Source organism: Coregonus clupeaformis, chromosome 30 (genome assembly GCF_020615455.1).
Source record: "Coregonus clupeaformis isolate EN_2021a chromosome 30, ASM2061545v1, whole genome shotgun sequence".
Taxonomy (NCBI): domain Eukaryota; kingdom Metazoa; phylum Chordata; class Actinopteri; order Salmoniformes; family Salmonidae; genus Coregonus; species Coregonus clupeaformis.
In genome coordinates, this window is record NC_059221.1 from 51,654,029 (window position 1) to 51,679,274 (window position 25,246).

Genomic DNA, 25,246 nt, shown 5'->3' on the forward strand with positions numbered 1-25,246 from the left:
ACCAATTGAAGTCGATTTACAAACAAGCTCAATGCAATCATCTTTTATAATATAATAATAATAATAATAATAATAATAATAATAATAATAATCTTTTGATATGTGAAGTGAAGGCAATTATCTGAAAGGAATCATGTGACAATGATGGGTTCACACATTGTTTTTTAATCATTTTGAAGGTGTAAATGTAATTTTAAAAAAATCATACAGCACAATTTATCTAAAATAATGGATTATGGTAAACAGTCTGTTGAATGTAAACATTAGTATATTGGGTTTCCAGCCCTTTGTTCAGGTTTCATGAGCTCATCAGCCTTCTCTATATGCCGTTTCTGAGTCATGTCCACCTCTCAGTCAGAGATACATTATCAAAAGGCACCTGGGGGAACCCAGAGCTGTGTAGACAAATGGCTGAAGGAACCCAATAGCAAAACATGTCTAATGCTTTGCACACACATCACCCCTCAATCCATCTCCATGGTGTCCATAATCACAATTGTCTCATGGAGGTATCCCAATTCTATCCACCCCTCCCAGGGGTTGCAGTCCCACTTCTACCTCAGACACTAGTTGAGACATAAACCGCAGTATTCTCTCTGCTGCTCCTGGCTCACTCCTGTGACTCTGTTGGTTGGGTATGAGGCTTGCGGTACTTGCATTGGATCCAGACACGGTACATGGTCAGCTGCTTTCCTCTGTTCACCTGCAGCCGCCGGTCCACCATGTTCTGGACCTTCTCCAGACCCGCTTCACTGAAGTAGTCATGTAGTTCATCTGGAGAGAGATGTCATGGAGATATTATACACAAAAAACCCAGAAAGTTTAGAAGGAAAAAAACAAAATTTGCAAATTACCACGGTTAAAAAGCAGTACATACCAGCCTTTTGCTTTGATTTATTTATTACCTTGAGTGAAGAAATAGACTCGTGTTCCATCACCCCGGACATAAAAGTTATCTGACAAACACCTTCCTGAAAAAGGAACACATTCAATAAATTTTCCCAAAAACATGTACATATTGCTAATCACAATTTACAAGCATTTCGCTACACCCACAATAACATCTGCTAAATATATATATGTGACCAATACAATTTGATTGGATCACACACAGTCCCACGCATGAGTGCCTATGGTAACTAACCTTTCTTGAAGCGTAGCTGTGCCATGTCATAGCGTCCATAGTCCCTGAGCAGTAGCACTCCTCCAGGCTTCAGCAGCCGAGCCAGTCTGCTGATGGAGGCCTGCATCCTGACAGAGAAAAAGAATGACATGGGAATTTGATTGCACTTAATTTTCCCTATCACACACACGCAAGCAAACACACATACATGCACCCACACTTGCTTGTTGCCACACTCAAACACACACATCACACAGGGGTGGCTTACTTGTCAGGATGCAGGGCTGAGAGCACAAAGATGAGCACTATAACATCCAGGCTGGCGTCTGGGACAGGGTAAATAGCTCCCTCATCACCCAGGTCATGAACAAAGGCATAGCAGCGCCCGGGGTCATACTCTGAATTAGCCTGGTGGTGAAAGGGACAATATAAATGAATCTATTTATCAGCCAACTAATGACATCATCTATCAAGCATTTCTCCTTCTCACCTTGACCAGCTCCACAGCGGTGCTGGAGAAATCACAGCAGTAGACAAAGAGCCCAGGGTCACTGTCACACACAAAGAAGACAGGGTCAGGGAACATGGAGGTGCTAAGAGGGTTGCATCTAAAACATATTGAGATCTGAATAGCAGATATACAGCATGTGCGTACGAAGAGGGTAGTAGCTAGTATACGGGACCACCTAGTGTTGACACGGAGCCCCGCCGATCCTACACGACTGGTCTGCGGACGAAATCGTCTGATGTGGTTACGACGTTAACCACGAAGATTCCATCCATCTGCTAGCCCTGGCCCGCTGGCCGTGGCCTCTTACTAGTGCTTCACCACCGGACCTTATGATAACTCAGCTATACAGCTGATATCTGCTGGACTGTTCCTTTTTACGGTACTACATCCTGTTTATGTTTAGCCTCAGCCCAAACATGGTTAGTTTATTGTTGTTTCGGTTATTTCTAATTGTACTATATCACTGTAGACCCCCCAGCCTAGCTAAACCTGCATTAGATAGCTCCTTTGCACCTCCCCTATACACGCGGAGACCGACTCAATTGATGACTCTAGCGATGCTATCTCTTTCATTGTTACCCAACGCTTAGGGTTACCTCCACTTTACTCATATCCTTCCATATCCTTGTCTGTACATAATGCCCTGAATCTTTTCTATAACACCCGGAAATCTGCCCCCTTTATTCTATGTACCCAACGCACTAGAAGACCAGTTCTTAAAGCCTTTAGCCGTATCCTTATTCTAGTCCTCCTCTGTTCCTCTGGTGATGTAGAGGCTAACCCAGGCCCTGCAGTCCTCAGTATCACTCCTACTCCCCCAGGCGCTATCATTTGATGACTTCTGTAATCGCAAAAGTCTTGGTTTCTTGCACATAAATATCAGAAGTCTACTTCCTAAGTTTGAGTTATTCACTGCGTTAGCACACTCTGCCAACCCTGATGTTCTAGCAGTGTCTGAATCCTGGCTCAGGAAGGCCACCAAAAATTCTGAAATTTCCATCCCCAACTATAACATTTTCCGTCTAGATAGAACTGCCAAAGGGGGTGGAGTTGCAATCTACTGTAGAGATAGCCTGCAGAGCTCTATCATACTATCCAGGTCTGTGCCCAAACAGTTTGAGCTTCTACTTCTAAAAATCCACCTTTCCAGAAATAAGTCTCTCACTGTTGCCGCTTGCTACAGACCCCCTCAGCCCCCAGCTGTGCCCTGGACACCATATGTGAATTGATTGCCCCCCATTTATCCTCAGAGTTTGTACTGCTTGGTGACCTAAATTGGGATATGCTTAATACCCCAGCCATCCTACAATCCAAGCTAGATGCCCTCAACCTCACGCAAATTATCAACGAACCTACCAGGTACAACCCTAAATCCGTAAACATGGGTACCCTCATAGAGATCATCCTGACTAACTTACCCTCTAAATACACCTCAGCTGTCTTCAACCAGGATCTCAGCGATCACTGCCTTATTGCCTGCGTCCGTAACGGGTCCGCGGTCAAACGACCACCCCTCATCACTGTCAAACGCTCCCTAAAACACTTTAGCGAGGAGGCCTTCCTAATTGACCTGGCCCAGGTATCCTGGATGGATATAGATCTCATTCCGTCAGTAGAGGATGCCTGGTTGTTCCTTAAAAGTAATTTCCTCTCAATCTTAAATAAACATGCCCCATTCAAAAAATACAGAACTAAGAACCGATATAGCCCCTGGTTCTCCTCAGACTTGACTGCCCTTGACCAGCACAAAAACATCCTGTGGCGTACAGCATTAGCATCAAATAGCCCCCGCGATATGCAACTTTTCAGGGAAGTTAGGAACCAATATACACAAGCAGTCAGGAAAGCAAAGGCTAACTTTTTCAAACAGAAATTTGCATCCTGTAGCACTAACTCCAAAAAGTTTTGGGACACTGTAAAGTCCATGGAGAATAAGAGCACTTCCTCCCAGCTGCCCACTGCACTGAGGCTAGGAAACACTATCACCACCGATAAATCTACAATAATCGAGAATTTCAACAAGCATTTTGCTACAGCTGGCCATGCTTTCCATCTGGCTACCACTAACCCGGCCACCAACTCTGCACCCTCTGCTGCAACTTGCCCATGCCCCCCGCTTCTCCTTCACACCAATTCAGACAGCTGATGTTTTGAAAGCGCTGCAAAATCTGGACCCCTACAAATCAGCTGGGCTAGACAATCTGGACCCTTTCTTTCTAAAACTAGCCGCCGAAATTGTCGCTACCCCTATTACTAGTCTGTTCAACCTCTCTTTCATAACGTCTGAGATCCCCAGAGATTGGAAAGCTGCCGCGGTCATCCCCCTCTTCAAAGGGGGTGACACTCTATGGGCTATACTCGGCCTTGTCTCAGGATTGTAAGTTGGTGGTTGGGGATATCCCTCTAGTGGTGCGGGGGCTGTGCTTTGGCGGAGTGGGTGGGGTTATATCCTTCCTGTTTGGCCCTGTCCGGGGGTTTCTTCGGATGGGGCCACAGTGTCTCCGGACCGCTCCTGTCTCAGCCTCCAGTATTTATGCTGCAGTAGTTTATGTGTCGGGGGGCTGGGGTTAGTTGGTTATACCTGGAGTACTTCTCCTGTCTTATCCAGTGTCCTGTGTGAATTTAAGTATGCTCTCTCTAATTCTCTCGTTCTCTCTTTCTCTCTGAGAACCTGAGCCCTAGGACCATACGTCAGGACTACCGGGCATGATGACACCTTGCTGTCCCCAGTCCGCCTGGCCTTGCTGCTATTCCAGTTTCAACTGTTCTGCCTGCGGCTACGAAACCCCTACCTGTCCCAGACCTGCTGTTTTCAACTCTTAATGATCGGCTATGAAAAGCCAACTGAGAGACCTGAGCCCTAGGACCATACGTCGGGACTACCGGCCGTGGTGACTCCTTGCTGTCCCCAGTCCGCCTGGCCTTGCTGCTATTCCAGTTTAAACTGTTCTGCCTGCGGTTATGGAACCCCTACCTGTCCCAGACCTGCTGTTTTAAACTCTTAATGATCGGCTATGAAAAGCCAACTGAGATTTATTCCTGATTATTATTTGACCATGCTTGTCACTTATGAACATTTTTGAACATCTTGGCATGGTTCTGTTATAATCTCCACCCGGCACAGCCAGAAGAGGACTGGCCACCCCTCATAGCCTGGTTCCTCTCTAGGTTTCTTCCTAGGTTTTGCCTTTCTAGGGAGTTTTTCCTAGCCACCGTGCTTCTACACCTGCATTACTAGCTGTTTGGGGTTTTAGGCTGGGTTTCTGTACAGCACTTCGAGATATTAGCTGATGTAAGAAGGGCTATATAAAATAAAATTGATTGATTGACTCTAGATCCAAATTGCTACAGACCTATATCCATCCTGCCCTGCCTTTCGAAAGTATTCGAAAGCCAAGTTAACAAACAGATAATTGACCATTTCGAATACCACCGTACCTTCTCCGCTATGCAATCCGGTTTCCGAGCTGGTCACGGGTGCACTTCAGCCACGCTCAAGGTCCTAAACGATATTATAACCGCGATTGATAATAGACAGTACTGTGCAGCCGTCTTCATCGACCTGGCCAAGGCTTTCGACTCTGTCAACCACCGCATTCTTATTGGCAGACTAAATAGCCTTGGTTTCTCAAATGACTGCCTCGCCTGGTTCACCAACTACTTCTCAGATAGAGTTCAGTGTGTCAAATCGGAGGGCCTGTTGTCTGGACCTATGGCAGTCTCTATGGGGGTGCCACAGGGTTCAATTCTTGGGCCGACACTTTTCTCCGTGTATATCAATGATGTCGCTCTTGCTGCTGGTGACTCTCAGATCCACCTCTACGCAGACGACACCATTTTGTATACATCTGGCCCTTCATTGGACACTGTGTTAACAAACCTCCAAACGAGCTTCAATGCCATACAACAATCCTTCAGTAGCCTCCAACTGCTCTTAAACACTAGTAAAACTAAATGCATGCTTTTCAATCGAACGCTGCTGGCACCCGCCCACCCGACTAGAATCACCACTCTCGACGGGTCTGACCTAGAGTATGTGGACAACTACAAATACCTAGGTGTCTGGTTAGACTGTAAACTCAACTTCCAGACTCACATAAAGAATCTCCAATCCAAAGTTAAATCTAGAATCGGCTTCCTATTTCGCAACAAAGCCTCCTTCACTCATGCTGCCAAACATGCCCTCGTAAAACTGACTATCCTACCGATCCTTGACTTCGGCGATGTCATTTACAAAATAGCCTCCAACACTCTACTCAGCAAATTGGATGTAGTCTATCACAGTGCCATCCGTTTTGTCTCCAAAGCCCCATACACTACCCACCACTGTGACCTGTACGCTCTTGTTGGCTGGTCCTCACTACATGTTCGTCGTCAAACCCACTGGCTCCAGGCCATCTATAAATCACTGCTAGGCAAATCCCCGCCTTATCTAAGCTCATTGGTCACCATAGCAGCACCCACCCGTAGTCTGCGCTCCAGCAGGTATATCTCACTGGTCATTCCCAAAGCCAACACCTCCTTTGGCCGCCATTCCTTCCAGTTCTCTGCTGCCAATGACTGGAACGAATTGCAAAAATCTCTGAAGCTGGAGACTCTTATCTCCCTCAATAACTTTAAGCATCAGTTGTCAGAGCACCTTACCGATCACTGCACCTGTACACAGCCCATCTGAAATTAGCCCACCCAACTACCTCATCCCTATATTGTTATTTATTTTGCTCATTTGCACCCCAGTATCTCTATTTGCACATAATCTCTTGCACATCTAGCATTCCAGTGTTAATACTATTGTAATTATTCTGCACTATAGCCTATTTATTGCCTTACCTCCATAACTTGCTACATTTGCACACACTGTATATATATTTTCTGTTGTATTTCTGACTTTATGTTTTTTACCCCATATGTAACTCTGTGTTGTTGTTTTATTGCACTACTATGCTTTATCTTGGCCAGGTCGCAGTTGTAAATGAGAACCTGTTCTCAACTGGCTTACCTGGTTAAATAAAGGTGAAATAAAAAAATAAAAAATAAAAACTGAACAGGCTGCATCCTGCATAATGGGACTGCCCCATACACGTGGTCCCAACCACCACTCACTTGTTGGTCTTCAGAATGGGAAAGACGGTGTTGCCAACACCACAGCCAACCTATTGAATCAAACAAGGACATAGGTTAGCCTACATTATGCCTGAGGGTCACATACAGTGAGGGAAATAAGTATTTGATCCCCTGCTGATTTTGTACGTTTGCCCACTGACAAAGAAATGAGCAGTCTATAATTTTAATGGTAGGTTTATTTGAACAGTGAGAGACAGAATAACAACAACAAAAAACCAGAAAAACGCATGTCAAAAATGTTATAAATTGATTTGCATTTTAATGAGGGAAATAAGTATTTGACCCCATCTCAATCAGAAAGATTTCTGGCTCCCAGGTGTCTTTTATACAGGTAACGAGCTGAGATTAGGAGCACACTCTTAAAGGGAGTGCTCCTAATCTCAGCTTGTTACCTGTATAAAAGACACCTGTTCACAGAAGCAATCAATCAATCAGATTCCAAACTCTCCACCATGGCCGAGACCAAAGAGCTCTCCAAGGATGTCAGGGACAAGATTGTAGACCTACACAAGGCTGGAATGGGCTACAAGACCATCGCCAAGCAGCTTGGTGAGAAGGTGACAACAGTTTGTGCGATTATTCGCAAATGAAAGAAACACCGAAGAAATGTCAATCTCCCTCGGCCTGGGGCTCCATGCAAGATCTCACCTCGTGGAGTTGCAATGATCATTAGAACGGTGAGGAATCAGCCCAGAACTACACGGGAGGATCTTGTCAATGATCTCAAGGCAGCTGGGACCATAGTCACCAAGAAAACAATTGGTAACACACTACGCTGTGAAGGACTGAAATCCTGCAGCGCCCGCAAGGTCCCCCTGCTCAAGAAAGCACATATACAGGCCCATCTGAAGTTTGCCAATGAACATCTGAATGATTCAGAGGAGAACTGGGTGAAAGTGTTGTGGTCAGATGAGACCAAAATCGAGCTCTTTGACATCAACTCAACTCGCCGTGTTTGGAGGAGGAGGAATGCTGCCTATGACCCCAAGAACACCATCCCTACCGTCAAACATGGAGGTGGAAACATTATGCTTTGGGGGTGTTTTTCTGCTAAGGGGACAGGACAACTTCACCGCATCAAAGGGACAATGGATGGGGCCAAATCTTGGGTGAGAACCTCCTTCCCTCAGCCAGGGCATTGAAAATGGGTCGTGGATGGGTATTCCAGCATGACAATGACCCAAAACACACGGCCAAGACAACAAAGGAGTGGCTCAAGAAGAAGCACATTAAGGTCCTGGAGTGGCCTAGCCAGTCTCCAGACCTTAATCCCATAGAAAATCTGTGGAGGGAGCTGAAGGTTCGAGTTGCCAAACGTCAGCCTCGAAACCTTAATGACTTGGAGAAGATCTGCAAAGAGGAGTGTGACAAAATCCCTCCTGAGATGTGTGCAAACCTGGTGGCCAACTACAAGAAACATCTGACCTCTGTGATTGCCAACAAGGGTTTTGCCACCAAGTACTAAGTCATGTTTTGCAGAGCGGTCAAATACTTATTTCCCTCATTAAAATCCAAATCAATTTATAACATTTTTGACATGCGTTTTTCTGGATTTTGTTGTTGTTATTCTGTCTCTCACTGTTCAAATAAACCTACCATTAAAATTATAGACTGATCATGTCTTTGTCAGTGGGCAAACGTACAAAATCAGCAGGGGATCAAATACATTTTTCCCTCACTGTATACTTAGCTGGTCCCAGATCTGTTTGTGCTCTTGCCAACTCTATTGCTCATTCTCACAACAAACATGTTTGACATTACAATGACTGAATGAGTTGGCATAATAACACAAACAGACTGGCACTCAAGCTAACAGATACTGCAGTCATACTATGATACAATACAATATGTCCTCACCTCCAGTATGCGATACATGGCACTGGATCCAGGGAAGTCACCATCTCCAGGGGCCAAAGGGGTGACTTCACTGCTTTGGCCCTGACTCTGATCGAGACCATGTGGTTCACTGTCCTCAGCTCTATGGTCCCCAATACTGGATTCCTGGTTGAGACGACACTGTGGGGCCAGCTCGGGGAACTCTGTGAAGAGCCAGTGGCGGTCTTTGAAGAAGCGATTCTCATGGATGGTGTAGAATTTATTCCAGTATTCGTTCGCCCGGCAGTCAAAGTCCTCTGTTCAAATGAGTGGAAGAGATGCAAATTGACTACTACATATACTGATCTTGTTCTGGTACTTACACTACATGACCAAAAGTATGCGGACACTTGCTCGTCGAACATCTCATTCCAAAATCATGGGCATTAATATGGAGTTGGTCCCCCCTTTGCTGCTATAACAGCCTCCACTCTTGCTTCCATTCAGCCACAAGAGCGTTAGTGAGGTCGGGCACTGATGTTGGGCGATTAGGCCTGGCTTGCAGTCGTCGTTCCAATTCATCCCAAAGGTATTCGATGGGGTTGAGGTCAGGGCTCAGTGCAGGCCAGTCAAGTTCTTCCACACCGATCTCGACAAACCATTTCTGTATGGACCTCACTTTGTGCACGGGGGCATTGTCATGCTGAAACAGGAAAGGGTCTTCCCCAAACTCTTGCCACAAAGGTGGAAGCACAGAATCGTCTGGAATGAACCATGAAAAACAGCCCCAGATCATTATTCCTCCACCACCAAACTTTACAGTTGGCACTATGCATTCGGGCAGGTAGCGTTCTCCTGGCATCCGCCAAACCCAGATTCGTCCGTCGGACTGACAGATAGTGAAGCGTGATTCATCACTCCAGAGAACGCGTTTCCACTGCTCCAATGGCGGCAAGATTTACACCACTCCAGCCGACGCTTGGCATTGCGCATTGTGGTCTTAGGCTTGTGTGCGGATGCTCGGCCATGGAAACCCATTTCATGTAGCTCCCGACGAACAGTTCTTGTGCTGACGTTGCATCCAGAGGCAGTTTGGAACTCGGTAGTGAGTGTTGCAACAGAGGATAGATGATTTTTACGCGCTACGCGTTTCAGCACTCGGCTGTCCTTTCTGTGAGCTTGTGTGGCCTACCACTACACGGCTGAGCCGTTGTTGCTCCTAGACGTTTCCACTTCACAATAACAGCACTTACAGTTGACCGGGGCAGCTCTAGCAGGGCAGAAATTTCACGAACTGACTTGTTGGAAAGTTGGCATCCTATGACGGTGCCACGTTGAAAGTCACTGAGCCTTCCTACTCCCAATGTTTTGAGAAATGTACCAAATCAACCTCATTACTGCCACCAGAGATCAGTATATAATGACGAGATGCTCATGTCTCCGCCCTAACAATGGGAAGGCAGCCGACAAGCTTAGGTCCAAAATAAACCCATTGGGCTTATTTTTGGACAGATTTTGGCGAGAGTGGAACCTCTCGCTTCGCCTTTTCCTCTCTGCTGCCACGCACAGGTTGGCTAATCCAGCAGCAGGAAAGGTAATTGATTTTATCACTTACAACAGTGTATGAACGTCCTAATCTGTTGTTTCACCGCGCTACACAGTATTTCATGTAAGTAGATTAAGTAGACAATATAGGGTACGTTTTTACAGTGATTGTATATTTCAAGATATGATTTATTTAGTGCATATTAATTGTGTTATTTATATTGAAGGAGGTGCAGAAGAGGTGGATTTGGCGCATGTGCACTTGCTCAAAAACAATACTTAGATTATTTTCAGACAAGGCATTGGCCATGTTCGAGAGGATCAAAACCGCAATGTATCATGGGTAAATTGTGACTGACTGACAGATCTTCAAATAATAATGAGTCGTTACTTATGAGGTGGTTTGTGGATCAGTCAGTCGGCAGTCGCCTGCAGTCGTTTTGATGCTCTCCAACACAGCCAGAGACATGAACATCGGCGGAGACATGAGCATCTCGTCATTATACAAAGATCTCTGGTGGCAGTAATGAGGTGGATTTGGCACTTAGATTATTTCCATAAAAGGCATTTTCTCTGTTCCATGGAACTTTTTATTTAGACCTTTTTTGGAAGTACATACTGGCCGGGACGGCAGTAATGACAATATTTGCTCAGTGAAACTCCTTTCTTTGGTAAGTACCAAACGTATTTTGACATTATTAAGCTTGAAAATCTGGTGAATGGCAAGTTGAATGGCTGCTTCCTGGTCTTAAAGGAGGACGTCTCCTGTAAACCCAGATGCTGGTTCAGAACCAACCTTGCTTCTCTTGAGGGAGGGGCTGACTGTTTTCTTGGACCTTCTTCTTGGCAGCTGCCTCTTGCTCCTCTGTCCACTCCACATTGTCCCTGAAAGTGAATGGGACACCAACACCATTAGAAACCATGAGGAAGACATGCTACCCATGCCTAGTTCTGTTCTGTCCATATGTAATCCCAATAATAGACTAATGGAGCCTAACGTTACTCCTTATAGTCCAAGGACCTTACATGTTTTGTTTAAAAGCAAATTGGCTCTGGAAGCCAAAACAGCCAAATACTCCACTTAAACGTGAATCGATTGTCAATTGCAGTAAGGTTCTAGAAACATAAATCCCTCTACTTTCATATCACATCAAAATAATTTCACAAATGCAAAATGTACACTTACCGTTTTAACACAATGAACATGTTTCTGGCGTCCGTCTTCCATTTACACACAGGTGATCGAAGACGCAGATAGCTAATAATCTGTTTTCCGCAAACAAGCGCTGTAACATTGTCAAAGACTCCAGCCACCCTGGTCATAGACTGTTCTCTCTGCTACCACTCGGCAAGCGGTACCGGAGCGCCAAGTCTAGTAGGTCCAAGAGGCTTCTAAACAGCTTCTACCCCCAAGCCATGACTCCTGAACATCTAATCAAATGGCTACCCAGACTATTTTCATTGACCCCCCACCCCTCTTTTACGCTGCTGCTACTCTCTGTTTATTATCTATGCATAGTCACTTTAATAACTCTACCTACATGTACATATTACCCCAATTACCTTGACTAACGGTGCACCCGCACATTGACTCGGTACCGGTACCCCCTGTATATTACATTTTACATTTACGTCATTTAGCAGACGCTCTTATCCAGAGCGACTTACAGTTAGTGAATACATATATATATATATATATATATATATATATATATATATATATATTTTTTTTTCATACTGGCCCCCCGTGGCTATTGTTATTTTTACGGCTGCTCTTTAATTATTTGTTACTTTTATTTCTTATTATTTTATATTGTATTTTTTGGGGGGTATTCTTTCTTAAACTGCATTGTTGGTTAAGGGCTTGTAAGTAAGCATTGCACTGTAAGGGCTACACCTGTTGTATTCGGCGCATGTGACAAATAACATTTGATTTTGATAACACACATCTCAAAATAGGGTTACTTAATGTTAGATCCCTCACTTCAAAGGCAGTCATAGTCAATGAACTAATCACTGATCATAATCTTGATGTGATTGGCCTGACTGAAACATGGCTTAAGCCTGATGAATTTGCTGTGTTAAATGAGGCCTCACCTCCTGGTTACACTAGTGACCATATTCCCCGTGCATCCCGCAAAGGCGGAGGTGTTGCTAACATTTACGATAGCAAATTTCAATTTACAAAAAAAAAAATGGCGTTTTCGTCTTTTGAGCTTCTAGTCATGAAATCTATGCAGCCTACTCAATCACTTTTTATAGCTACTGTTTACAGGCCTCCTGGGCCATATACAGCGTTCCTCTCTGAGTTTCCTGAATTCCTATCAGACCTTGTAGTCATAGCAGATCATATTCTAATTTTTGGTGATTTTAATATTCACATGGAGAAGTCCACAGACCCACTCCAAAAGTCTTTCGGAGCCATCATCGACTCAGTGGGTTTTGTCCAACATGTCTCTGGACCTACTCACTGCCACAGTCATACTCTGGACCTAGTTTTGTCCCATGGAATAAATGTTGTAGATCTTAATGTTTTTCCACAAAATCCTGGACTATCGGACCACCATTTTATTACGTTTGCAATCGCAACAAATAATCTGCTCAGACCCCAACCAAGGAGCATCAAAAGTCGTGCTATAAATTCTCAGACAACACAAAAATTCCTTGATGCCCTTCCAGACTCCTTCTGCCTACCCAAGGACGTCAGAGGACAAAAATCAGTTAACCACTTAACTGAGGAACTCAATTTAACCTTGCGCAATACCCTAGATGCAGTTGCACCCCTAAAAACGAAAAACATTTGTCATAAGAAACTAGCTCCCTGGTATACAGAAAATACCCGAGCTTTGAAGCAAGCTTCCAGGAAATTGGAACGGAAATGGCGCCACACCAAACTGGAAGTCTTCCGACTAGCTTGGAAAGACAGTACCGTGCAGTACCGAAGAGCCCTCACTGCTGCTCGATCATCCTACTTTTCCAACTTAATCGAGGAAAATAAGAACAATCCAAAATTTCTTTTTGATACTGTTGCAAAGCTAACTAAAAAGCAGCATTCCCCAAGAGAGGATGGCTTTCACTTCAGCAGTAATAAATTCATGAACTTCTTTGAGGAAAAGATCATGACCATTAGAAAGCAAATTACGGACTCCTCTTTGAATCTGCGTATTCCTCCAGGGCTTAGCTGTCCTGGATCTGCACAGACTCTGCGAGGGCCTGGGATCGGGAGAGACACTTAAGTGTTTTAGTACTATATCTCTTGACACAATGATGAAAATAATCATGGCCTCTAAACCTTCAAGCTGCATACTGGATCCTATTCCTACTAAACTGCTGAAGGAGCTGCTTCCTGTGCTTGGCCTCCTATGTTGAACATAATAAACAGCTCTCTATCCACCGGATGTGTACCAAACTCACTAAAAGTGGCAGTGATAAAGCCTCTCTTGAAAAAGCCAAACCTTGACCCGGAAAATATAAAAAACTATCGGCCTATATCGAATCTTCCATTCCTCTCAAAAATTTTAGAAAAAGCTGTTGCGCAGCAACTCACTGCCTTTCTGAAGACAAACAATGTATCAGAAATGCTTCAGTCTGGTTTTAGACCCCATCATAGCACTGAGACTGCACTTGTGAAGGTGGTAAATGACCTTTTAATGGCGTCAGACCGAGGCTCTGCATCTGTCCTCGTGCTACTAGACCTTAGTGCTGCCTTTGACACCATCGATCACCACATTCTTTTGGAGAGACTGGAAACCCAAATTGGTCTACACGGACAAGTTCTGGCCTGGTTTAGATCTTACCTGTCGGAAAGATATCAGTTTGTCTCTGTGAATGGTCTGTCCTCCGACAAATCAACTGTACATTTCGGTGTTCCTCAAGGTTCCGTTTTAGGACCACTATTGTTTTCACTATATATTTTACCTCTTGGGGATGTTATTCGAAAACATAATGTTAACTTTCACTGCTATGCGGATGACACACAGCTGTACATTTCAATGAAACATGGTGAAGCCCCAAAATTGCCCTCGCTAGAAGCCTGTGTTTCAGACATAAGGAAGTGGATGGCTGAAAACTTTCTACTTTTAAACTTCGGACAAAACAGAGATGCTTGTTCTAGGTCCCAAGAAACAAAGAGATCTTCTGTTAAATCTGACAATTCATCTTGATGGTTGTAAAGTCGTCTCAAATAAAACTGTGAAGGACCTCGGCGTTACTCTTGACCCTGATCTCTCTTTTGACGAACATATCAAGACTGTTTCAAGGACAGCTTTTTTCCATCTACGTAACATTGCAAAAATCAGAAATTTTCTGTCCAAAAATGATGCAGAAAAATTAATCCATGCATTTGTTACTTCTAGGTTAGACTACTGCAATGCTCTACTTTCCGGCTACCCGGATAAAGCACCAAATAAACTTCAGTTAGTGCTAAATACGGCTGCTAGAATCCTGACTAGAACCAATAAATTTGATCATATTACTCCAGTGCTAGCTTCCCTACACTGGCTTCCTGTTAAGGCAAGGGCTGATTTCAAGGTTTTACTGTTAACCTATAAAGCGTTACATGGGCTTGCTCCTACCTATCTTTCCGAGTTGGTCCTGCCGTACATACCAATACGTACGCTACGGTCACAAGACGCAGGCCTCCTAATTGTCCCTAGAATTTCTAAGCAAACAGCGGGAGGCAGGGCTTTCTCCTATAGATCTCCATTTTTATGGAACAGTCTGCCTACCCATGTGAGAGACGCAGACTCGGTCTCAACCTTTAAGTCTTTACTGAAGACTTATCTCTTCAGTAGGTCATATGATTGAGTGTAGTCTGGCCCAGGAGTGTGAAGGTGAACGGAAAGGCTCTGGAGCAACGAACAGCCCTTGCTGTCTCTGCCAGGCCGGTTCCCCTCTCTCCACTGGGGTTCTCTGCCTCTAACCCTGTTACAGGGGCTGAGTCACTGGCTTGCTGGTGCTCTTTCATGCCGTCCCTAGGAGGGGTGCGTCACTTGAGTGGGTTGAGTTACTGACGTGATCTTCCTGTCTGGGTTGGCGCCCCCCCTTGGTTTGTGCTGTGGTGGAGACCTCTGTGGGCTATACTCGGCCTTGTCTCAGGATTGTAAGTTGGTGGTTGAGGATATCCCTCTAGTGGTGCGGGGGCTGTGCTTTGGCAGAGTGGGTGGGGTTATATCCTTCCTGTTTGGCCCTGTCCGGGGTTTCTTCGGATGGGGCCACAGTGTCTCCGGACCGCTCCTGTCTCAGCCTCCAGTATTTATGCTGCAGTAGTTTATGTGTCGGGGGGCTGGGGTTAGTTGGTTATACCTGGAGTACTTCTCCTGTCTTATCCAGTGTCCTGTGTGAATTTAAGTATGCTCTCTCTAATTCTCTCGTTCTCTCTTCTCTCTGAGAACCTGAGCCCTAGGACCATACGTCAGGACTACCGGGCATGCTGACACCTTGCTGTCCCCAGTCCGCCTGGCCTTGCTGCTATTCCAGTTTCAACTGTTCTGCCTGCGGTTACGAAACCCCTACCTGTCCCAGACCTGCTGTTTTCAACTCTTAATGATCGGCTATGAAAAGCCAACTGAGAGACCTGAGCCCTAGGACCATACGTCGGGACTACCGGCCGTGGTGACTCCTTGCTGTCCCCAGTCCGCCTGGCCTTGCTGCTATTCCAGTTTCAACTGTTCTGCCTGCGGTTATGGAACCCCTACCTGTCCCAGACCTGCTGTTTTCAACTCTTAATGATCGGCTATGAAAAGCCAACTGAGATTTATTCCTGATTATTATTTGACCATGCTTGTCACTTATGAACATTTTTGAACATCTTGGTATGGTTCTGTTATAATCTCCACCCGGCACAGCCAGAAGAGGACTGGCCACCCCTCATAGCCTGGTTCCTCTCTAGGTTTCTTCCTAGGTTTTGGCCTTTCTAGGGAGTTTTTCCTAGCCACCGTGCTTCTACACCTGCATTACTAGCTGTTTGGGGTTTTAGGCTGGGTTTCTGTACAGCACTTCGAGATATTAGCTGATGTACGAAGGGCTATATAAAATAAAATTGATTGATTGATTTGATAACATGGAAATATGGCCGTGTGGGAACCCTAACCCTATATAAAAAGGTGTGTGTCAATTTAACCTTAAAAAAAAAAAAAAGATATCTCGCTGATATGAAAGATACGATCCAACTCCCCTTACAGAAGACACCTTCGTCCAATGACTCTTTTGTAATGTAATGGAACTGAGAGTCTTGATCAAGGGCTATTCATGTGTGTGTACTACCACAACAACGAGCAGTATGCATGCTAAAATACGAACCATGCGTTATGTTGAAAAACTTGACGTGGGTCTGTCAGGAAACGGGTTCCGAACTGAGGTCTTTTCAGTTCTCCAGATGTGGATTCTGGTAATATTTGTCCCGTTTCGGTGCTGTTTTGCTCCGCTATCCCTACCACAGTCCCGGTCGCTGCCATGTTGAATTGACGCACCGGAAGGAATGTCCAGAGAAGTTGAAGCAAAGACCACATTGTCAACAAGATATCCCACTACAGTCGGTAAATCAGCGTTGCCTGTGAGTACTCGATTACACCAGTTGAGGGAGCCATAGCCCTACATTTGCCATTATGATCGAGGACGTGGCTGCGGGTGAGATTACCGCGTGGGGATGAATGGAGGTAGGACGAAAGAAGATGACGGAAAAAAGTGGACATATTATGAATAAATATGGAGTGTGGGATTGCACAAGCCTTCTGGAAGATCTAGTGAAGGAGAAGATGGCGGATAAGGAGAAAAGGGGAATATGTTTTGAGGGAATATGGAATGGAGGATCGCACAGAACTTTTGGAAGAGCTAGAGAGGGAAAGTTAACATGAAAAGAGTGGCAGGTGCAGTGATGACCACCGAGAAGGAGCTGAGTGTAGAGGGCAGTGGTGTGGTAAGGGAGGTTGGCACAAAGTGCAAAAAGAGGGATACGCCCCCTAGTAGCTCAGAGATGGAACCTGACGAGTTTATGGAGTAGTACCTGCGGTGAGGACCGCCAAGCGTCCCGAGGATGAAAATGATGATTCTGGCCCAGTGGGACTAAGATTTGTGGAGGGAATGGATCCTTGCATTTTGGCTGATCCATATGTGGTGTCAGGTTGAAGAGGAGTGGAGAAGAGGTTGGGGACTGTTGAGAGTAACTCAGTGGAATAGTGATTATTTATTGTGTTTCTTCAGTCCAGAGGGAGCGGGCACTCCAGATCACGTGATTAGGGACAAGAAATGTGACTTGCTTTGCTCTCTAGAGCAGGGTGCCGTTGAAAGCGGGGATGGCATTGTGTTGAGGAGGATCAGTTGAAATGGAAGATTCCCGGTGTCTGTGACACCCACCGTATGGTGCGACGCAGAGCGGGTGGGGAAACATTGTCTGTCCTGCTGAGTTTTGAGTAGAGTCATTACTCGACAAGGTCAAGTTAGGAAGTGTAAGTAACTACGGTGTTTTAGGTGTCAAGTTTATGGGCATGTTGCAGCAGTGTGTAGGAAGGGAGATTCCTAGATGTGAGAAGTGTGCAGGAGGGCACGAGACGAAGGAATGTGGTGTTGCAGGTGGTGTTGAGTGGTAGTGTTCTGTCCTCTCAGACTGTTGGTCTGGAGTAGGATTAGATAGGGTTAAATAGTGGAATGGGGTGGTATTTGATTTTAGAGAGGGCTAATAGTTAGCAGGGTAATTTTCCTTTTCCCCAATTTTGTATTACTGTATCAAGAATTTCATGTAGGTAGGTTGTGAAAGGCCTCACACACCAGTAGAGTAGGTGGCGGTGTATGCACCTAAAAATTGGATGTGATCTGTCAACCAAATCATAAAGAAGAAGAAGAAGACTTGGCTGTGAATACAGAGTTTTTGCCCCCGCCCCGCCCCTCTGGAAACGGTCCATGCTATCTGGGATCCTTGGGATGTCCCTCTACTAAAATAACATATGGAATTGTTTTAAGATGGTCATACCAAGGATAATTTAGCTATTTGATTTTGAATGTTAGGACCCCTTTAGGTATCAAAATTAAATTTAAAAAATGATTTGATGAAACATTGAATTTGGCCTCACTGCTATTGGTCCATAGAAACGCATTGAATAACAGATTCATATATGGAAAAACAGACAGTGAAAAAATAAATCAAAATAAAGTTTGTTTTTAAGTGTCTGGGCTACCTTCAGACGAGTCTTGTGAGGCTTGTGGGCATCCTAGAGCAAAACAACTGAGATGTATGTGTTTGTGAGAGTCACCTTTCCACAGAGTCATTAGTGTATAGCCCAAACTGTTTGGACACTACAGACAGAAGTTGGCAGATCAGTGGTACCGACTTCAGACGAGTCCTGTGATGCTTGTGGATGCTTGTGGAGGTCATATAGCAAAACGGGGAACACCATCATGTTCTTGAGTCTCATCTTTCCATAGTATTAGTTTGTAATACAGGCGTTTTCGTGAGAAGACTGATTTTCAGAATGTCTCATGGTCTGACAAACACCGCTGTAGCTCGACCACCTTCCACCGCAGATGCGGAAGACCGGCGGATGCGGTAGATTGAGACGCAGCCCATGCAAAACAACTGATATCTTTAGCTTAGATGGATGTCGTGGAAATTCACCACTAAGGACTCAAAATTAAAGTAAATGAAGCAATCTTTATTAACACGTGGAGAGGTTCACAAACTCAATACAAGCCTGATGAAACTCTAAAGGGGAGGTTCCCTTTCAGTCCTCTTATACTGCTACACAAACAAGTCATATAAGCATGGTTGGTTCCTGTATGTGACTGATTTATACCACATGAGGCTTCTTACCTTGAAACAGATATATTGTATCACTCCTTCTAGTTCCCAGAGCAATGTTCTGGGAGTACTGCCAACTTGCTTAAAGTGATAGTGTGGTTTACTCCTTTGTGCAGTCAACCCACAAGAAACTTTCCATCACACAGATTTTTATGGGTATTTTTGTATTATGCTAATTATATTTATTTGGGGGTGCAGATATCGACTCTAGGGGGTAACCCTTAGGAAACCTCTTTCTCAAAGCTACAGATCCATGCCAACGGCCTGGGAGGACGGGACACCACCACTCAACACACACTGTAACTCTTCTGAAGTCAAATTTCGTATACCCAAATATTTATCTGCAGCTGCCATCACAACATCTCTTTTCTGTGATTTATGTTCCATTTCTGCAATAACCATTGCTATGAATGCTAAGAAGCCAACCTTACTGAAGCATACTCACTCTTTGGCCTATCCCTCTGTCCTGGCACAGATCTACTACTCACAAGGATCCTCTGAATTTCCTTCACCCTTAACCCATCCTCCTCTACTTTCTTCACTGCCTCAGCATACGACACCTTCTGCACTACTCTGACACTAGCCACCTTAACTTCCCTCTCTCGCACCAAACAGTTCTGATTCCCAGCAATATGGGCACCCCTACAGTTGACACGCACTACTTTATCCAACGAAACTACACAACCCTCTATCCCATGCCCTCCTGCACACTTCCCACATCTTGGAATCTCCCTCCTAAAACTGCTGCGACATGACCATAAACGTTGCACCTGAAACAGTGCAGTGGATTCGGCACAAAAGCTCTAACAGGATAACTGATATATCCTAACATGACTTTGTCTGGTAGAGACTCTGACTCAAAACTCAGAAGGACTGACAATGACTCCTCTGTTTCACCACGCTACCCACTAGGTCTACGTCGCACCAAACGGCAAGCCTCACCAACACCAGGAATCTTAAACTTCAATTGCTCCACCTCAACACTTAATGCTACCCCAGAAATCACTCCTTTCAATATTGCCCTGTTCCTCAGAGCAAAGCAAGAAACAGATCTTGACCCAAGTTGCGTGACACGGAGTGCCTGCTCCCTCTGGTCAGAAGAAACACAAACAAATATCACAAGTACACTACAGTTTACCTTCACTGATTCAACTGCACCCAACTCCTTTTTTAAAGCCATGGTTCATATGTAAAAAGCCATATGTAAAAAGCCATGGTTCATATGTAAAAAGCCATATGTAAAAAGCCATGGTTCATATGTAAAAATGTATGCATACATGACTGTAAGTCGCTTTGGATAAAAGCGTCTGCTAAATGGCATATTATTATATTATTATTATTATTATTATAAAGGCAAGGATCCACTTTCTCCAAAAATGTAACTCCTGCTGGACCAGATTCTTCTTTATCATGTCCATTAATGCCAGGCTTGGGTTCCGAGCTCTTCACCACACCTTCCACCTCACTTAACTCGCCCTCATTCACTTCCATTTCACCTCTAGATCTCAGTCTGGTGCACGGCTCACTCTGTTTGCACTTGACACCAATCTTTATCGACACTCCATCTCCATTTTTATCACCATCTTCCTCAAATTCAAATCCAACCTCTGCTTTCCTCATTCTCTTCCACTTCTTCCTCTTTTTTCAGCTCCATTCCTCCTCAGAAATCCACCATTCTATGTCCCTGTCCCAATATTCCTCTTCTCCTGACTTTGCTTGCGGCCCAGTGGCATCCCGACATAACTTCATCTCATAATCGTCCTGCTCACCTCGGAAACGTGTCATCTCTGGGCGTCAACATTTTGAGAGCATGAGCAGTCTTTTTACTCACCCTCTTCTGAACCATGATGATCAACCATTATGATGAACCATGATGATGAACCATGATGATGTAGCCTATGGGCTTGTTCGACATTGCAGTCGACAGTGCAGGCGACTGCCGAATGACTGATCTACAAAGAACTTTGCAACATAATTTACTACTCATTATTATTTGTAGATCAGTAGTCAGTCAGTCACAATTTTCCCATTATACATTACTGTTTTGAGCCTCTCGAACATAGCCTATGTCTCTTCCTCATATTTCTGAACAGCCTACATAAAAACCCTGCAGCGATTTGAACAAACATTCAAGACCATTATGAAGGTTACAACCTTCTCTGTCTGTTGTAACGGAAATTGCAAATCAAATCAAATCAAATCAAATTTTATTGGTCACATGCGCCGAATACAACAGGTGCAGACATTACAGTGAAATGCTTACTTACAGCCCTTAACCAACAGTGCATTTATTTTAAACAAAAAAGTAAGAATAAAACAACAACAAAAAAGTGTTGAGAAAAAAAAGAGCAGAAGTAAAATAAAGTGACAGTAGGGAGGCTATATATACAATAGAATAAAGTGACAGTAGGGAGGCTATATATACACAGGGGGGTACCGTTGCATAGTCAATGTGCGGGGGCACCGGCTAGTTGAGGTAGTTGAGGTAATATGTACATGTGGGTAGAGTTAAAGTGACTATGCATAAATACTTAACAGAGTAGCAGCAGCGTAAAAAGGATGGGGTGGGGGGCAGTGCAAATAGTCCGGGTAGCCATGATTAGCTGTTCAGGAGTCTTATGGCTTGGGGGTAGAAGCTGTTGAGAAGTCTTTTGGACCTAGACTTGGCACTCCGGTACCGCTTGCCGTGCGGTAGCAGAGAGAACAGTCTATGACTAGGGTGGCTGGAGTCTTTGACAATTTTGAGGGCCTTCCTCTGACACCGCCTGGTATAGAGGTCCTGGATGGCAGGGAGCTTTGCCCCAGTGATGTACTGGGCCGTACGCACTACCCTCTGTAGTGCCTTGCGGTCAGAGGCCAAGCAGTTGCCATACCAGGCGGTGATGCAACCAGTCAGGATGCTCTCGATGGTGCAGCTGTATAATTTTTTGAGGATCTGAGGACCCATGCCAAATCTTTTTAGTCTCCTGAGGGGGAATAGGCTTTGTCGTGCCCTCTTCACGACTGTCATGGTGTGTTTGGACCATGATAGTTCGTTGGTGATGTGGACACCAAGGAACTTGAAGCTCTCAACCTGTTCCACTACAGCCCCGTCGATGAGAATGGGGGCGTGCTCAGTCCTCTTTTTTTTCCTGTAGTCCACAATCATCTCCTTTGTCTTGGTCACGTTGAGGGAGAGGTTGTTGTCCTGGCACCACACGGCCAGATCTCTGACCTCCTCCCTATAGGCTGTCTCATCGTTGTCGGTGATCAGGCCTACCACTGTTGTGTCGTCGGCAAACTTAATGATGGTGTTGGAGTCGTGCCTGGCCATGCAGTCATGGGTGAACAGAGAGTACAGGAGGGGACTGAGCACGCACCCCTGAGGGGCCCCGTGTTGAGGATCAGTGTGGCAGATGTGTTGTTACCTACCCTTACCACCTGGGGGCGGCCCGTCAGGAAGTCCAGGATCCAGTTGCAGAGGGAGGTGTTTAGTCCCAGGATCCTTAGCTTAGTGATGAGCTTTGAGGGCACTATGGTGTTGAATGCTGAGCTGTAGTCAATGAATAGCATTCTCACGTAGGTGTTCCTCTTGTCCAGGTGGGAAAGGGCAGTGTGGAGTGCGATAGAGATTGCATCATCTGTGGATCTGTTGGGGCGGTATGCAAATTGGAGTGGGTCTAGGGTTTCTGGGATTATGCTGTTGATGTGAGCCATGACCAGTCTTTCAAAGCACTTCATGGCTACAGACGTCAGTGCTACGGGTCGGTAGTCATTTAGGCAGGTTATCTTAGAGTTCTTGGGCACGGGGACTATGGTGGTCTGCTTGAAACATGTTGGTATTACAGACTCAGTCAGGGACATGTTGAAAATGTCAGTGAAGACACTTGCCAGTTGGTCAGCACATGCTCGGAGTACACGTCCTGGTAATCCGTCTGGCCCTGCGGCCTTGTGAATGTTGACCTGCTTAAAAGTCTTACTCACATCGGCTACGGAGAGCGTGATCACATAGTCGTCCCGGAACAGCTGGTGCTCTCATGCATGCTTCAGTGTTGCTTGCCTCGAAGCGAGCATAGAAGTGGTTTAGCTCGTCTGGTAGGCTTGTGTCACTGGGCAGCTCGCGGCTGTGCTTCCCTTTGTAGTCTGTAATAGTTTTTCAAGCCCTGCCACATCCGACGAGCGTCAGAGCCAGTGTAGTATGATTCAATCTTAGACCTGTATTGACTCTTTGCCTGTTTGATGGTTCGTCGGAGGTCATAGCGGGATTTCTTATAAGCGTCCGGGTTAGAGTCCCGTTCCTTGAAAGCGGCAGCTCTACCCTTTAGCTCAGTGCGGATGTTTCCTGTAATCCATGGCTTCTGGTTGGGGTATGTACGTACGGTCACTGTGGGGGACGACATCATCAATGCACTTATTGATGAAGCCAGTGACTGATGTGGTGTACTCCTCAATGCTGTCTGAAGAATCCCGGAACATGTTCCAGTCTGTGCTAGCAAAACAGTCCTGTAGCTTAGCATCTGCGTCATCTGACCACTTTTTTATTAGCCGAATCACTGGTGCTTCCTGCTTCAGTTTTTGCTTATAAGCAGGAATCAGGAGGATAGAGTTATGGTCAGATTTGCCAAATGGAGGGCGAGGGAGAGCTTTGTATGCGTCTCTGTGTGTGGAGTAAAGGTGGTCTAGAGTTTTTTCCCCTCTGGTTGCACATTTAACATGCTGGTAGAAATGAGGTAGAACGGATTTAAGTTTCCCTGCATTAAAGTCCCCGGCCACTAGGAGCGCTGCATCTGGATGAGCGTTTTCTTGTTGATTAATGGCCTTGTACAACTCATTCAGTGCAATCTTAATGCCAGCATTGGTTTGTGGTGGTAAATAGACAGCTATGAAAATATAGATGAAAACTCTCTTGGTAAATAGTGTGGTCTACAGCTTATCATAAGATACTCTACCTCGGGCGAGCAAAACCTTGAGACTTCCTTAGTATTTGATTTTGTGCACCAGCTGTTGTTTACAAATATACACAGACCGCCGCCCTCGTCTTACCCGAGTCTGCCGTTCTGTCCTGCCGATGTAGCGTATAGCCCGCTAGCTGAATGTTGTCATTGTTGTCGTTCAGCCACGACTCCGTGAAACATAAGATATTACAGTTTTTAATGTCCCGTTGGTAGGATAACCGTAATCTTAAATCGTCCATTTTATTCTCCAAAGCTTGAACGTTGGCTAATAGGATTGATGGGAGAGGCAGTTTACTCGTTCGCCGTCGGATCCTTACAAGGCACCCGGATCTGCGTCCACGATATCTCCGTCTCTTCCTCACGCGAATGACGGGGATCTGGGCCTTGTCGGGAGTCTGTAGAATATCCTTCGCGAACGCCTCGTTGAAGAAAAAGTCTTCGTCCAATACCAGGTGAGTAATCGCTGTCCTGATATCCAGAAGCTCTCTTTGGTTATAAGAGACGATGGCAGAAACATTATGTACAAAATAAATTACAAATAACGCGGAAAAACACACATAATAGTACAATTGGTTAGAGGGCTGTAAAACGGCAGCCATCTTCTTCCGGCGCTGTTCTGAGAAGGATGCGCTGCACAAGAAGGATGCAGTCCCTACACATTATCGTAGCCGTTAGCCAGAGTTGCTGAAAAAGAACACTGTCTGACTCCCAGGGCTGGCGCCAGAACGAATCAGTTGGATGGGCCCATTTTTTTCACGGGACCTCACATGCACAAATTTTGTTTTGGGTGTTATAATTAAGCTATAAGGCCCGAGGGGGTGTGGTATATGGCCAGTATACCATGGCTAAGGGTTGTTCTTATGCACGTCGCAACGCGGAGTGCCTGGATACAGCCCTTAGCCGTGGAATATATGCATTATACAGTTGAAGTCTGATGTTTACATACACTTAGGTTGGAGTCATTAAAACTCGTTTTTCAACCACTCCACAAATTTCTTGTTAACACAATATAGTTTTGGCAAGTCGGTTAGGACATCTACTTTGTGCATTACACAAGTAATTTTTCCAATAATTGTTTACAGACATTATTTCACTTATAATTCACTGTATCACAATTTCAGTGGGTCAGAAGTTTACATACGCTAAGTTGACTGTGCCTTTAAACAGCTTTGAAAATTCCAAAAAATTATGTCATGGCTTTAGAAGCTTCTGATAGGCTAATTGAGTCACCATTTGATACCACTGTGGATATATTTCAAACTCAGTGCCTCTTTGCTTGATATCATGGGAAAATCAAAATAAATCAGCCAAGACCTCAGAAAAAACATTGTAGACCTCCACAAGTCTGGTTCATCCTTGGTAGCAATTTCCAAACGCCTGAAGGTACCACGTTCATCTGTACA

General features: G+C 45.0%; 1 protein-coding gene across 2 annotated transcripts; it reads right to left on the reverse strand.

Moving 5' to 3' along the window:
- Window positions 1–149: 149 nt before the first annotated feature.
- Window positions 150–16,579, reverse strand: LOC123482267 (tRNA N(3)-methylcytidine methyltransferase METTL2-like). Of its 2 annotated transcripts, XM_045209349.1 has the most exons (10): window positions 16,419–16,434; window positions 11,305–11,384; window positions 10,915–11,003; window positions 8,616–8,890; window positions 6,738–6,787; window positions 1,614–1,674; window positions 1,392–1,531; window positions 1,145–1,251; window positions 906–971; window positions 150–774 (listed from the first exon to the last, which is right to left on the reverse strand). In XM_045209349.1, exons 1-10 carry the CDS (start codon window positions 16,419–16,421, stop codon window positions 611–613), a joined length of 1,035 nt encoding a protein of 344 aa, XP_045065284.1. In that variant the 5' UTR covers window positions 16,422–16,434; the 3' UTR covers window positions 150–610. The 2 variants fall into 2 exon arrangements, with proteins under 2 accessions (XP_045065284.1, XP_045065283.1); XM_045209348.1 differs by lacking the exon at window positions 11,305–11,384 and having other exon boundaries at window positions 16,419–16,579.
- Window positions 16,580–25,246: the final 8,667 nt, after the last annotated feature.

Bases quoted from the DNA above. Each gene is read 5' to 3' on its own strand.
- LOC123482267 (XM_045209348.1), bottom strand. From the start codon at position 16,573: ATGGCAGCGACCGGGACTGTGGTAGGGATAGCGGAGCAAAACAGCACC. The intron at 1,675-6,737 runs GTGAGTGGTGGT...TGTGTGTGACAG, and splicing joins CCCATTCTGAAGACCAACAA to TGACCCTGGGCTCTTTGTCT. The intron at 1,252-1,391 runs GTAAGCCACCCC...TTTCTCTGTCAG, and splicing joins TCAGCCCTGCATCCTGACAA to GATGCAGGCCTCCATCAGCA.